General features: G+C 42.4%; 2 protein-coding genes across 2 annotated transcripts; one reads left to right on the forward strand and one right to left on the reverse strand.

The window, feature by feature from the left end:
- Nucleotides 1–93: 93 nt before the first annotated feature.
- Nucleotides 94–8323, reverse strand: LOC137881414 (methionine aminopeptidase 2-like). Its single transcript, XM_068723349.1, has 12 exons — nt 8252–8323; nt 6832–6979; nt 5883–6011; nt 5597–5659; nt 4853–4955; nt 4398–4559; nt 3946–4127; nt 3609–3703; nt 2814–2910; nt 2616–2719; nt 1142–1257; nt 94–924 (listed from the first exon to the last, which is right to left on the reverse strand). The coding sequence occupies exons 2-12, from the start codon at nt 6968–6970 to the stop codon at nt 672–674; spliced, it is 1443 nt and encodes a 480-aa protein (XP_068579450.1). The 5' UTR covers nt 6971–6979; nt 8252–8323; the 3' UTR covers nt 94–671.
- LOC137881412 (uncharacterized protein C3orf20-like) lies at nt 8243–15630 on the forward strand. The gene is made up of 16 exons (XM_068723347.1): nt 8243–8480; nt 9187–9243; nt 9334–9430; nt 10046–10252; nt 10372–10521; nt 10836–10956; nt 11441–11566; nt 11655–11774; nt 11986–12118; nt 12437–12656; nt 12850–12930; nt 13067–13424; nt 13779–13895; nt 14303–14445; nt 14926–15042; nt 15194–15630. The coding sequence occupies exons 1-16, from the start codon at nt 8279–8281 to the stop codon at nt 15297–15299; spliced, it is 2355 nt and encodes a 784-aa protein (XP_068579448.1). The 5' UTR covers nt 8243–8278; the 3' UTR covers nt 15300–15630.
- The last annotated feature ends 56 nt before the right edge of the window (nt 15631–15686 follow it).

The raw sequence follows: 15686 nt of genomic DNA on the forward strand, positions 1-15686 counted from the left end.
CTTTCCATGGTGACATTATGCTAAAGTACAAGACTATGAATAGCCTGATGTGTCTTACTGTAATATCTTCACTAGTGCAGGATGTTTGACCCATGTTTAAGTACCGCCCTCCTTTGGTAAAAGGAAAGAAATACACCTTTATATCATCAGACAGATATTTGCAATGTAATTAAGTATTGGGAGCTCGTATGCACAATATGTACAGTAATTGATGCAAGATTTATAACAATTTATTTCTTACAAAACTGCCTCAAATTAAAATAGAGCAAAGAACTATAGAAATATAAATATTTCATTTCAGTTTCCTCACAAGGTGTGAAGCATGAAGCTAAGCATTTTTAGGCGCCAAATCCTTTTTTGCATGTTTCTTTTGCATATATTTGTTTTACCTATTTCCTGAAAGCAGCACATGAAAATGTGACTAAAATGGCAACACTACCTTTGTTACAGATATGCCCTTTGTCTATTGGCTCGATCCCTTGGAAAATAAATACTAGTAAGCTACTGCCATGACACAAGTCTTTTGCCTTTGCTAGAATAATTACGTAGTGGTACTCAAGCAGTGGAAATTTAGGTCAGAGAAATATTGCATAATTGCTATCAGTCTGCAGAGGTTTGTTGTCTTTGAGCCGTCATGCTCCTCCTGGCTCGCCTTGAGTTTTGGCGCATGATTAGTAGTCGTCTCCCCGGCTCACTACCTCCTTGTAGGTGGGCCTGAGTAGGATGGTGTGCTCGTACTGGGCGGTGTAGCTGCCCTTGATGTCGCAGAGAGGTGGGTACGGGTCTATGATGCCAAGGTCACACAGATTCTTCAACGCCATCAGGTACTTGCTCTCACCCAGGCGGTCCAGCCAGCGGCGGCAGAATGCCAGAGTGCCAAAGTTCTCATTGATCACATTCAGCAGATGTTTAGCCCTTGGAAGTCTGCAGAACGGCAACGACACAGAGAACACAGTGAGACAAACCAGAGATTGACTATAGATGTAAACAATCATTCAGATATGATGCTCTATTCACAATCTCTTGTTAAAATGATGGATTGGCAGACAAAATATGAGGAGCAAATCAACCTACAATTCATTTTCCCGAATCAATATTTTCTATTTGAATACAGGGATGAGATGAAAACAGCAGCGCCAACCTTATTGGCACATGTCCAACATTGAAGTTTTTCATGTAATGTGAGCACTCCATGTCGTCGTGGACTGCGCCTCTTCCTGTGCTGCCAAATGTCTCAATGGCGTAAGCTTCACCTTCCTGACAGGCAACAAAAACAGAGGGACAAAAAACTTAATTTGGTTGCTGATGTAAAATGTAGAATAACTATGAAAGTCTATGCACCATTATGGAGGGCTGAGTGGGTGTGATGTTACTGAAAGGACAAAAACACTCTGGGGTGACTGAGAGTAAATTGAATAAAAAACCTCAGGATGCCAGCAGCTGACATATTCATCTGTGGTCTATTAAGGACAGTAGTGTCCTTTGCAGAGCAGCGCCTCGTGTGACTTGATTGGCTGGGTTTCATTGGCGTTTTGTGTCTCTATCAGCGCTTGGCTGTTGTTAGAGTCCCTGTGGTATTAGCTGATAACACTGCGACACCCTCTCTCACTGCACCGATAATCAGTCAAAGTGCTAGCAGCCCTGTGGCACGCCCAGCTGCCATTCTCTGATCACAAAGAGGCTAATGGTCCTGTTACACCAACAGACTTCAGCTAAAAATACAACACACAAATCTGCCACCTCAGCAGCAGCCCCCCTTCCCATCACCCCCCTCCCCCCCCAACCCTCCTGAAACCATCAGGTAAAATGCTTGACTCAGCTACTTGCCAATTAAAATGCTCAGTTCTGTCCAAATACAGTCGTGTGCTGCAGCTGTGCAGGTGTGGGGCAGGCGTGGATCTCAGCGTAGTACTCGGCAAACGTAAGATAGTGCAAAGACATGTTTATCCTTGGTGAAGGGCCAGCCTGTTAATGAGCCCTGGATGCGCACAAATCAGTACTCTTACGATGAAAGGAGCTTTAACAAGTGTTGCTACTCGATGCAGCTGGTAATTCCATTAAAGGTGTAATTAAAGTGCTGATGAGGGTGACTAAAAAGCTGTTAGAGCAGTGAATGGGAACACTTCTCCACTCCCCATCGTAACCCTAACCAGCCACATGTTCTTCCAATTACATTTATGAATTAAAAAAAGATTTATTTAATTGCAAGGTCAAGCAGCTAATACAGGTTTAATCTCAGACGACAACACAAGACACACAAGGCATCTCTTGCACTTCTGTCCATCGTGGGAGAGGCATCCCTCTGTTGCTCTCCCTAAGGTTTCTTCCTCTTTTCTCCCCGTTAAAGGGTTTTTTGGGGGAGTTTTTCCTGTTCCTATGTGAGGGTTCCGGGACAGAGGATGTCATAGTGTACAGATTGTAAAGCCCTCTGAGGCAAATTTGTAATTTGTGATTTTGGGCTATACAAAAATAAATTTAATTGAATTGAATTGAAAAACATAATTTCAGTAAAAAAGAGGCTGCAGTGTTGTTTTGTGCTCAAGAACGTCGTCACATCCACGTTTGGCTAAGATTAAATAACATTTTGAATAAGCTATAATCGCTGCTGTACAAACCTCCATCCTTGTGGCTTCTCCGCCTTTAACAATAGGGACTGTCTTCCCTGAGTGTATCCTGTATTGTCCAATAGAGTGGCCATTGAGATTCCTGATTGGCTTCACTATAAAGAGAACACCGCACAGAGGTTGAATTAATAGGAAGCAGCACTGAACCTGTGCATGAAAGAAAAGAGACGATAAATGACCTCCTATTACCTTGATATGTTTTCCCATCTATCTCCACTTCATAAGACTCCATGACTTCCTGAATGGTTTCACCAACATCGCACAGGCGCACATCAATTCCTGCAAACTAAGGCAGAGAGGTGTAAACATGCATCATATAACTACTTGAAAAGTAGCTACTATGTTAGTCTCTGTTATACGTGTATCTAAATATTAGTTCCTTGAATGTGAATCTGTACACTGACCACTTTAATGAATCAGTCCTTAAAATCTGAACCAGGTAGTAAGAAGAACAAAACCTTAACGAGTGCAATTTTTGTATTTCATCATTTATTGCAACTTTCTTATCTCCTGATCACGTGATTCTCGATACACTTTGTAGTTACTGTTTATACACGGTGCATGCTCAAAATGTGTACACGTATTTTTTTTTTTTTTAAAGGGAACATACTTATACTGAAGGAGTCACTCATTGTTAGAGCATGAATTATATATTTTTTGTTGTTCATGCCATTGAGTATTTGTGCACTTTTGCAGCATATTAAATCCACTTTTTGCATTTCACCTATCTGGTCGTTGTTTGTTGTTGTGAGACTTCAATATTTTAAAATTGTTCTTATCTTACCATTACTTCCTCGTTTTGTACATATCATTTGTATGTCCCCCTCTGTAAAGTTCTGTAATTGCAATACTTTGCATTCTAGACATAAATATTAATGTAACTGTGATCTGAATATGATCATTATCATTCCTTGGTCAGTAGTCAGGATTTTTTGTGTAACCAGCAGTACAAACAAGCACCATGCAGAGGAAGATCTGTCTTACCTTAATGCCGGTGTTAGTTGCATCTCTTACAGCCTCCAGCAGCCTGTCATACTTTGGATTGAAAGTGACGGTGAAGGCACAGTCTATTATTCGACCTAAAAGGCCAAAAGGTTTGGTTACTCACAACAGTTTCTATGTGGTTGTCATTTTGCAGGAATATTCAGAATTTAATTATCTAAAAAGAAATGTGTAAGTTAATTAACTTGCGAGAACAGTTTATTCCAGGCAGTAAGAATTATAATCTAATCATCATTTTACCATGTCATAATAAATGCCAAGTGTGAATTGGCACAGCAGACCTCAAAAAGCACTTAAAAAGTTATTAGCGAGCTCTTACCGTTGATGTGTGTTCCAAAGTCAATTTTGCAGACGTCGTCGTAGCGCAGCACCGTGGGGTCTCCTGCGTTTGGGGTGTAGTGGGCAGCACAGTGGTTGATGGAGCAGCCGGTGGGGAAGGCCAGGCCTGCCTTTAGCCCGTTTTCTTTGATGAGCCTCCTGGAGCAGTCCTCCAGCTTCTCACTGCAAGAAACAGAAAGCAGCACAAAGGGACAATGGGTGACAGGAACAATGAGACTGTTGTCAGGGCAGATAATGCATCCAGAAGAGATTGAAACCACAAAAGCAGTTCTGCTTTCTTTGATGATTTTAAAACAGTATATTACAGGTTAGGACAAAGAGGTGCTGAAAGCAAATCAATGTCAGTCACAAATGATCCAAGGCAGGTATGAGCAGCAGAGATTTAAGTCCATTAAAGGGGACTCAAGGACAACATCCCAGCGTATGTCTCACCAGATGTCAATCATGGTCATCCCTGGTTTGATCCAGCTCCTGACGTACGAGCGGACCTGCCGATGGGCCTCGGCCGCTTCCCTGAAATCACTCCACATCTCCTCGTTGGCCATGTCCAGCGCCCGCTTCTCTTCACTGGTGGTCCGCCACGCTGCACTGCGCCTGGTGGGAGGTAGACAGGCACACCGCGGAGAGGAGGAAGTCATTATTTTCTCATTATACCAATACTTGTAACGAGGATATGACACACTTGTGAGAACCCTGCACAGGTGAATGTCGCGTTGTCAAATCTGACACAATCAATTTGCCTCTGAACGGGAAATTAAACCACACACTAAACATTGCACCTCATCATGTTGTCCAAGTGCAAAGCAGAGAGACCTAAAAAAAAACTAGGCATGTAACACAGTGGACGACTACTGCTGAGTGTGAGGGACGATGTGGAGGTCACACACCCGTCTTTCGATGGTGGATATTCACACTCCTCTCCCTTTGGAAAGTCTCCGCTGGGATAGAGCTCACAAATAGGGATTGAGGGAGGGTCAGTCTGTCCCTTCACTGTGGCCCAGATAGTGAGAAGGAGGAACAGATGAAAGCAGCCGGAGAGAGAAAAGAAAACACAAGTTATTCTCCCCTTGTCCATGACATTAGCATTTCAACCTATAGCTAGAGAATACAGTACAGTTCCTGACTTACAGATCTAATTAATCAAGACATCCCCATGAGTAACAGAAGCCCGTTGAATTATATTGCAAGAAAAATCAGAGGCAATAAAAAAAGCACTTCTATATAGTGGGTTATAACAATATGTAGGACGCACTGAGTATGATGTCATAAATGTTAACCTGCCTGTCTGACTTGTACGGTCCTGTAGCATTTTGTCCTACACCTCCTGTGTCAGTCCTACATTATATAACTGTCTTGACTCTAATTAACAAAAGTCAACCTGCTCTTGTGCACCTGTTGTATTTATCTGCGATTCAAAGTTAATCTGATGCAGTCAATTCTAACACTGAAAAGCACTTAGAGTGCCATCAGTCTATCACTAAAATCCGATGTGTGTATTTATGTGGAACAATAAATAGTCTGTTACTGGATGTGAATTGCAGTTTAAATTCAAATTCTAAATTGAGTAAATGTGAATTTGTAATCTGGAGCAAACTGTAAATAAATTTGCTGCACTGAGAAAAACGGCTTACATCCTTTCTTCTTTTTCTTCTTCTTCTTCTTTTTTCCAGCTGAGTTCTCTCCTTCATCCCCATCTGTTGAAAGCATCATTAGTTTCAATGCAGTTTGTAAAGTGAGAAATATCGACAGGAGCTTGGGCACAATTCCCAGTGTGCTTCTGAAAATCAAATATCACATTGCAGATATGACTGGCTGAATTTCACCGTGCACTTTCATGAGCTTAAAAGCTCAACACAGTCACCACTGCAGATGATGAGGATGATGGTGGTGGTGGTGGTGGTGGTGGTGAGGAGTTACCTTCTTCTCCATCCTCCTCCCTCTCTTTGTCCTCTAGTGTTTGCTGCTCCAACTGTTTTGTCACATCACCAACACCTCCGGCTTCTCCATCCCCCTCAGCTTCATTTGCCCCTGCTGCAAAGTCACACACTTGTGCATGCATGTGCAGGTGAACATGCACGTGTGCACCAATGGCATACATGCATGGACACACACACACACACACATACACACACACACACACACACACACACACACACACACACACACACACACAGACACACACACACACACAGACAGACAGACAGACACACACATATAGAGTGAGTAAATTATTTGTGGTTCAGTCATTTCAAGAAAGTGCATCCACTACGATCTCAACTTGGCAATGTCTGTGCATAATTTCATTCTATGCCTTGGGAGTCAATATCCTCAAGGACACATGTACCTTGCAGCATAATGACATTTAGCCCTTCAACCAAGCTGTGTGGACAACACTTTACTTATGGCAGGTTCAAAAAGTCAGACTTTCCAGGATTTGTTTCCCTCCATATTATGAGGCAGCTGATGGCTCTGTGTTTTTATTTATTTTTAAATAATACAGTGGTTGTCATCTTATTGCACTAAAACTGTGGATACTTCTCTTACATAATGTCATGCATTTTAGTGGGATTAATGAAACATATTTAATCTGGAGTAAAATTAAATTGTATTCCACCCATATCTTCAAATGACAGCTTTCAATCAGTTTTGATAATAAATTCATATTTACAGAGATTGTCCCGTTTCTAAATGAGCTCAGCTCCAACCGCTCAGAGTTGGGACAGCTGGACAGGAATGCCATCTGACAGGTTGGAAAGTCTCCTGTCCCGCATATCTGATGCTCGTGCTCTATATCGAGTGGCACTATAGAGGAGACAATTTTTGCGCTATTTATTTTCCCAACCGATGTTCTGGTGATGCCTCTTACCTGGTGCGGTGGTCTTACTCCTCTTCTTCTTTCTTCTCTTTTTCTTTACTGACTCTGGGGCGTCCGGGTCTTCTCTCTCCTCGTTCAAGTCATTCCCATTGAGAAGTTGAGGCTCCACATCGCGCTGTAGCTCCGCCATGATCAGCGACTAAGAGATGAAGTGACGCATAAACTGCTGGGAGCCTCCAGTGGTCAAAGCAGAAACGTGTGCTGGAGGAATCTGAGCCAATAATGAGCTATTAGAGAGCAACAACTTGACCCGAGTAGCCTCGAGGAAGCCGATCCTGCACCGTCCTGAGGAGCGAAACTTTCATTTATCATCAGATTTTCTCCTTAAGGGGAAATTACACTTTGGCACAAACACATGAAACAGAAAAAAGCAGTATGTTCTGTGGAGGCTGAAATGCTTAGTTATGTGAGCATCATGTCCTGATGTAAAAAAAAAAAAAAAAAAAAGCTGCACTGCATGCTAGAATCATCACTTTGTCTGAGTTTCAGGTTACAAATGTGAGTGCGGCTCCTCAGTAAGACTTGTGTGTCACTTCTCCCGTGTGCCCACATTGGAGAACACCGTATCCGTTATTTTGAGTAATCTTTTAATTGTCCGTATCGCCAGTTTGATGCCCGGAGTCGATCACTACTGGTGCGTATCGCGAGTTTTGGGACACGAGCGTATCCAAGAAACGAGCCCAGTACACTGAGTGAACAGAGGCTCGTTCACAGAAGTGAAAGGTGGATTTTAAAGCAGTACAGTTCGGGTTTGTTGATATTTTGTTGCAAGGACGTCACGTTTTACAGCGTGTTTTGTTCTGCTTGTGGCGAGAGAAAATTCAAGTTTTTTTTAAAAGGAAATAATGACCTCTTCTGTCGCGCTGAAGGAATTCAGAACTGGCCCTTTGTATTTCTTTGACCAGGTGGGCTAATGATTCATTTTACTGACTTTAGTTTAAAAGAAACAACAAGATATCAATGCTGTAACTGATCTCTCCGCAGCCAACGAAACGAAATCGAATTAAAGGGGCACGAAGCAAAATTTTGCATTTTAATTTGGCAAATGAAGGAGCGCAGTCACGAGACACAACACAAAGGTAATTCAATCCCTTTATCGCTACTAATCACTTTACTTTTTACATTTTCCTCGTGCGACCAAAGCATTTTATCATGTTTTTCCCTTCATAGTTATCGAGAGAATGACGACGCTGGGGGTAAACTTGATGAGCTGTCAGGTGAAACACGTGGAGATGTTAAACCTGATACCTCATCTGTCGATGCTGCACGCGACACAATGGACCACAATCCAATTGGTGCATACAAGCGAGCGGCCCCTCAGTTACTGAAGGAAGTGGCTCGACTACTTTCACAACACAAGTGGACCGAGGAGGGACGTATTCCTCACGGGATTGTAAATATTCTGAATTACTCCTGGAGAGATCTGACTGCGGGGTCGATGCACTCGAAGAGTCCGGAGCAGACCGACACATGTTCCGTGAAGATGGATGAAGGTTCATCCCGTCAGGTGTCCGCCATAGACAAAAGGGAGGCAGGAGAGAGGAACTCATGTGTTGTGGGAAATGCTGGTTCCACCGTGAGAAAACCACAAGTCAGCTCAGACACAAGCATGAAAAAGCGAAAACACACTTCTAATAGAGGTGAATGAATCTCTGTATCACTTTTTTTTGGTAGCCCGCTTCCACAAGGAAAAGACAAAAAACAAGATGGAACATTTTGTTAGTTACTGGTACAGGTCTTCTGATCAAGATAAGTCAATAATAATGGGTTCCTCTACTATAATAAACCACCAGGTCGTAAATGTGAATGCATTATTAGCCAAATATAAGTACAACAATGTGTTTTACAACTGGCTTAAAAAGTACAAGTACATTATTTATTAACAATTAAGCATTTAGTTGCAGCTCAAACCCTTTATAAAATATGCATTGTTAGAAAATGCTGCATACAAATTATGTAAACTTGAGAATGAGAGAGGACAGAGAACGATATTTTTACTATGTGCCATAGTTAATGTATAAGGGACAATAACAATGAGAGTGATAAAAGCGAAAAACCATTAAGTAATTTCTCATGACCTTTTTAAGACTGAACTTGAGGACAGCTTTAGTTGCAAGCTTGTGGAAGTGAGAGGATTAGTTTACCAGACAGGACAATGTAGCTGGTAGCTGGGCACAGATGTACTGCTGTCTGTTAATCAGTTACAGAGCTATTGAGTTACATTATTAAGTTCCCTGATGCAACCGTATGATATGGCCAGTATTGTCTATACAGATTCCATAAAAAGGTGAATTTAAGACTTCAGATGACACATTGACCGAGTTTCACATTCTCACTCCCCGACAGCTCACAACTCCACCACCGTCAGTTTCTCCATTTCATCCAACAGCTGCAGTAATCCAGGTAAGACATGGAGCTGAAGCATTGGTGGCCACTGTGTCTGTGGTTGACTGTGTGGCCCTGCTGCCTCACCTGGATGTGATTTGTGTCCAGGTTGGATCACCCAGCCAACGCAGCCCTCCTGTGATGAGCCTCAGATCAGTTTGTGTCAGTGGGTGGTGGAGCGACTCCACGCGTCAAGAAGTCCTAAGTGTGTTGCTGCATTTGGCCTATGGGAAATGTTTGTCAAATGAGGGGTTACATTACAAAATGTCTTATGCAATAGGCTAATCAGATTTTTCTTGGGATGACAATATCGCAGACTGAAATATGGCAATTATAATTGGATGGATCAGCATAGAATTTGATGCAGATAGCCAGGGTGCCCATTGTGATCCTCTGATTTGTGGTTTTGAATGAAATGTCTTAACAACCACTGGGTGGATCGCCATGAAATATGGAACACACATTTGTGTTCCCACTCAAGTTGAATTGTAATAACTTTGGCTAAATATCAGCATGTTAGCACTGTCATTGTGCGAATATGGCATGCTGATGTTAGCATTTAGTTTAAAGAATAGTTCTAGCTACTAGCTTTGTAGACTCTATGTCTTTTTTAATTTTTAATGAGTAATTTAAATTAATCTCTCAGTTTTGGAGTATGTTTATTAGCATATATGACAATAAACATATCTCTACTGAATTTTACATTTGGTCATCTGATATTGAAACTTGTAGATGCTTCATTTTGCAGTGTAACCCCTCATGAATACTAAATGAGAGATCAGTTATTTACGCATTAAAAGTTTACTTCATCTCCACATAGAAAACTACAAACAGCTGTACAGGACCTGAGCAAGCCCCTAATACTCCGTCACTATGGTGATGCAAAGGCCAAACTGAAGGACAGGAGATCGACGGCCCAACCTGCCACTTTAGTCGATGGGATGCCCCGGATACCAGAAGTGAAGCAGCAGGATCCAGAATGGCAGAAACTACACTACAGGATGGAAGACGGCTCCTCGTTCATATAGTATCCTACTCGCATCCTGTTTATTCATACATATTTTAATTCTAGCAGCTGTCCCAGATGTGTACAACATATGTGTCACTGCAGCTAAAACCTTTTGACCTTTGACTCTGTACTCTCAGCTATCCGTCTGGTTGTATCGCAGTCTGCCAGAGTCACTCAGGTCTGCCCTGTGGAGGCTTCTATACCAACGTGTTCAGTGACAGCGAGTGTCCCGTTATTCTGGCGACTGTCACGGCGTCTGGGCACGGGGCCGTGACACATCCTCTTAGGTGAGATCAGTGTTGATATGTACGAACATGTTTAACACACAGCAGTATGCCAAAGCCACTCAGGTTTGCCCCCGTGGAGGTCAATTTTACTTTAATGGTATGGTCCACTTTAGGAGTGTCTGAAATTGTATAACAAGATTCTTCTAGGCATTAAAAAGGGAACTATATTGTAATATTTCACTACGATTACAGGTAGGGAGGATATGTAATTGTTTCGAGATTCAAGTCTTAGTTAGGGGGTTCAGACCCCCTCAATCCCCGCTGTAATTGGAACCCTGATGACAGCTTGAATGATGTGTAAAATGTTGCTCCAGCTCTGCCATTACAGCAGTGTGGGACCAGGCCGGTGGATTCCTGTGTGACCATCATGGGAACATCACTAAGGAATGGAGCTGGCAGACACACCGCACACTGAGGGAGAAGATTGTTATACAGGTGAAGCCACAGTTATAGTGACACCACCACAACCTTTTCTATCAATGACGTATTTGCTTTTATAAAATAATGATGTCCATGTTCTTTGTGCAATATACGGACAGAGTCAGCAACATGTTGCATATAGAGACCAGGCCGGAGGTAATCACCAGATTATATTCAGTGACAAGGGTAGTCAAAGGGGTTAAGAATCTGGAGACAACCTGCATGCGCACAACATGTGCGATGATTGTGAGATGTGCATATGGGAAGTGTCACATTTAGGGGAAACAAAGCAGGGCATGTGAGGTATGACTCATGACCTACTGATGAACAAACACTAACGGCCTCTGACAGAACTAAGACAGCTTTTATAGAAGGGTATAGTGCGCAGATTAGATAACCATGGATGAATTCATCACAATTTATGAGTGCTTACTATACTAATTATTATTTATTGTCTCCATTTAATAGAAACCTGTAAATGTGTTTTTATCTCCTATAGTTGTCCGATGTAATCTCTGTACGGCTGCTCAGTGGTACGTCTGCCATGCTCAGCTTCAGGTGCAACAATGAAAGCATTCAACTTCCTCTTTTGGCTCTGTCCAACATTAACCGATCACAGGAAACGGTGAGATTACCAAGTATATTGAGGGGGGGGAAAGTATTAGATTTATGATAAACAATTAAAATCTATATCGTCTACTCTGAATTGACAGACCTGTTTGCAGACTGAAGGAAAGTTTACCTCTGATTTTGCTCAAGACCTCCTGCTGCTGAGGAAAACAAAAACCCCTGCTGTGAAACTAGAGAGCAAGAAGAACCTGTTCCTACCACCCGTAAGAGACGTTTTATCACCACATGAAGGCATGAAATACATTTATGGACTCCAAACACCCGAATATCAAAAGAACAGACCAGGCTCCAAAAATCTGTTCCAACAATACCTTTGAAGATGCCTTCACTGAGTCCCTTTGTATAAAACAGCTATATCATATAATCTACCATGCAAGTAATGATGTATGGAAGGTGTCTGTGTGCATCCTCCAGATGGTCGGAGAGGTGGAGAAGCCATCAGCACAGTGGAGAAGAAGAGGGCACGTTGGCAGGGAGCTGAGGAGGCTTCAGCAGAGAGTCCGAAACACCCTGGAAAGCTGGCTGAATTATTACCACGTGGCCATCGGTACGCACCTGATCACACGGCCTTTCTGAGACTTCCAGCTTTTCTGGAATGGGCATAGTGTGTTCACACTTCCCAGCTGGCATGTCCTGAACATTTTGAGTTATTAAAGTAGGCCTTGCAAAAAAAAAAAAAAAAAGTAACTTTGAGCCAATCTGACCCAGTAAGGTTGTTTCAGAGTGATTCAGTGAAACAAAAAGTTACAGTATCACCTCATCCTGCAAACTCAACATTATTGAATAGTTCCAACAGGATCTTGTTCACGGTCACTTGTGTCACTCGGTGTCTGTGTGCATTTCTGAGTGACCTCCTCTCCTCCAGGTATCAAGTGTCCTGACATGGAGCGGATGTCAGATGCCCCACTGAGGACCAGGCTGAGGAGAGAGGTACAGTTGGCCGCTCTGCCCTCTCTGAACCCACCTGAGCGGGCCGAAGATAAACCAGTCCGGCCTGAGGAGGGCAGGAATGAGTTACGGGAGCTACACAGACATCTGTCAGCACCAGCGGAAAAACCTCTGGACTTCTACATCAAGCTGCCAAGGTGCCACTTTACCAGCCTACCTACCTACCTATCTATCCTTAAACAGAAGCCAGTGATTTGATTTTGTAGTAGTGAAAGAAACATATTGTTTATTGATCAGTTTCAAGTGCTTGAGCTCTGCTAGACTTTGCACAGATGTATACTGCATTATGCAATATATAACAATTCACTGTCTTTACCTTTATGTTGCCAGGACACCAAAAAAGCAAACAAAGGAGGAGCCCCGTGTCACACGGATAGGACCACTTCAAATTTATGGCAACATCAATCTTGAGTAAGACCCAGTTGTATTACTGACAGGCACAGCAACAGATTCAAATGTTATTTCATAGAAAACGACATTTACTGCAGTTTATAGGAGCGAGAGTATATTTACGATGATAGCTTCACTATCACTCCCACCCTGCCAGGTCAGCGATTATTCCAAACAGTGCAGATTTGCAGCCCTCTGCTGTCGCCCGCTGTCCAGCCCCGCCGTCGTTCACCCCCTCCACCCCCCTCACAGTGTGCCCTGCTCTGCTGAGAGCTGCTCTGCTGGGGGAGGGGGGGCGCAAGCGGTGCTGCTGCAGCGCTACACTGATGCCAGTGGTCACGGACCTGGAGTACGATGCCTTCGTTATGGGCCAGCCTTCACACAGTCAGCAGATCCTGGTGGTGTGCGTGACTCCGCCGCTCCGACCCGTCAACACACATGCGGTGTCCGAGCAGGATGTGCTGGAGCAGCTTTACAGGAGGAGGAACAAGCACAGAACCATGCCGTGTACTCAGGTGTGAGTGCTGTCTTACACACGGGGTAGACAAAGTAACAAAGACACAATATGTAGCAATTTTTATTTTGATCACCTGTTATATACTGTATGTATACTCAGCCAGGCATCATTACGGTCCCTGATTGAAAGTGTCGGCATCATTTGTTTGTTGTATCACTGTAGGTAAAATAGCATCAAGATTACATAATCAGCAAGTACGCTAAATGTGTACTTAGATATACACAGCTTTGTACAGACAACAAAACAAAGGGTCAGTGAAAGACAAACTACTGTCAGCAGGATATTGCACAGAATGTATTTCTGCAAACTCAGTAACAGGTTTTTTTTGGTGTTTTTTTTTTTTTAAATCTAGTGCCAGATGGATTCATTTCGCATGGTGAGGTATGAGATGTCAACCGGGCAGCCCAGCTGTGGAGGGGAGAACATGCTGCTGCAGCAGCGGCACAACGCTGCTCCTGGAATGGTCCTGGTCAGTAAACCCACTGCAGGCTCCACTAAAGGCTGCAGGCTCTGCTCGCTGCAGGTTTTCATGGTTCCCACTGGGTGGCAGCAGCAGTGCTTGCTTTAAGCAGTGGAGGTGAAAGCATGAAAGGGTTAGGGTGAGGAAGACTAAGGTAAGGTGTTGTCTTTTCCCCGAAAACCAGACATTTATTATAAAAGTACTGTAGGCTAGCAAGCAGTGAGGGGTTCTTAATTACAAAAGGGTCGTCTAATTATTAGCCCAAAGTCACGACAGCTGCTCCACTGATTTTTGCTGTAAAATGAAAAATTCTCCATTAGTCCATAAATCAAACAGACATCCTAGTCTTACTCACATTGTATTGTACATCTCCTTTTTGAAATATCTAAAGTAAATTCTCTGTGTTCTTGTGATAGATGTACATCAGAGGGAAGCTGCTGTTTGTGGGCCACATATTCAGTGGTCACAGCTGCTCTGTCAGGGACCTTCAAAAGCAAATCTCCAGAACCAGGGGAGACTACAGATTAGGTCTAAGCCTCTCTTCAGACTACAAGTTCAGGTACTACTACTATGGTGAATTATTTAACTAAAATACATTTAAGTCATAAAGAATTTGTGAAGTTAACTTTTTCTAATGTGTTCCTCATTGGTGGAAGAAGTAGTGGTATACCACACTGTTAATTACCCCATTAAAAGTATCAAAGTATTAGGACCAACATGTTTATAAAGGACCCAAAGTAAAAGTACTCATTTGGCAGAATGGCCGCTGTCAGTTTTATATCATTGGATCAGTATTAATTACGTATAAATATGCAAGTAATACTTCAATTTTGTAGTTGGTCGAGGTGGAGCTAATTTGATCTGCTTTATGTACTGTTGGGTAGTTTAATCTAAAGGAAGTTGGTCCAACAAAGACAACAAGTTCTGTTTGTAAAGTATGAAATACCCTAAAATATTCAATACTCAGTACAAGTATCTCAGTGTTGTATGTTTTACTTTCCACCACAAGTGTTAATAGTTTTCTGTCATTTCCTTGCAGTGATACAGTTAATACACCTGCAGCCACAGATGCACAAAACTCGCAGGATGCAACACGAAACAGAGAAGATGACACAACACTGACTGCTTCAGTGGAAACGGAAAAGGCCAATGACAGGTTTGTGACTGAATTAATAATTTTTTTAATAACTCCCTGCAAATTTTGAAAGCAAGCATTTCTTCAATTCATGTGATGTGTTTGCGTCACATTTTACTGCCAAGACATTGTTAAAGATGAATCATGTGCCTGATGTCTTCTTCCATAACAGAAAAAACAATCAACTTCCTCGTGTATCACACCAACGGCGGAGAGACTTTTGTACCAAACCACAGAAGACTCTAGCACTCACCCGTGTTCCTGTTATCACACACTGAATGTGCTCCAGGGACGGGATTATATCCATAATGATCCACTTGTAGTTATTAAAAAGTCTCCAAACTGTATCAACTGTGGGTTAATGCTTTTAGGTTAATGTGCAATCCAACTGCAAATGCCTCTTTTGCTTACAATGCAACTTTTCTTTTACTTTTAGTCTTAACAGGCAACTCTTAGAGGCATTAGGGCTAAAGATCTGTCATCAAAGATAATCAGTGACAGCTGATGTTTCAGTTTGCTTTTCCATCTTCTGTAAATATCAATGGGAAACACCTGTATTCATTGTAATATTGTACTAGCAGATTTAATAAAAACACCACCAAGTATCCAGTAGTGTGTTTTTTTTTTTTTTTTTTTTAAATCTTATGTCTCAGGATCTTGACAAG

This window comes from Cebidichthys violaceus, unplaced genomic scaffold (assembly GCF_023349555.1).
Source record: "Cebidichthys violaceus isolate CVI_PGR_0920_01 unplaced genomic scaffold, fCebVio1.0.p SCAF_3, whole genome shotgun sequence".
Lineage (NCBI taxonomy): Eukaryota > Metazoa > Chordata > Actinopteri > Perciformes > Stichaeidae > Cebidichthys > Cebidichthys violaceus.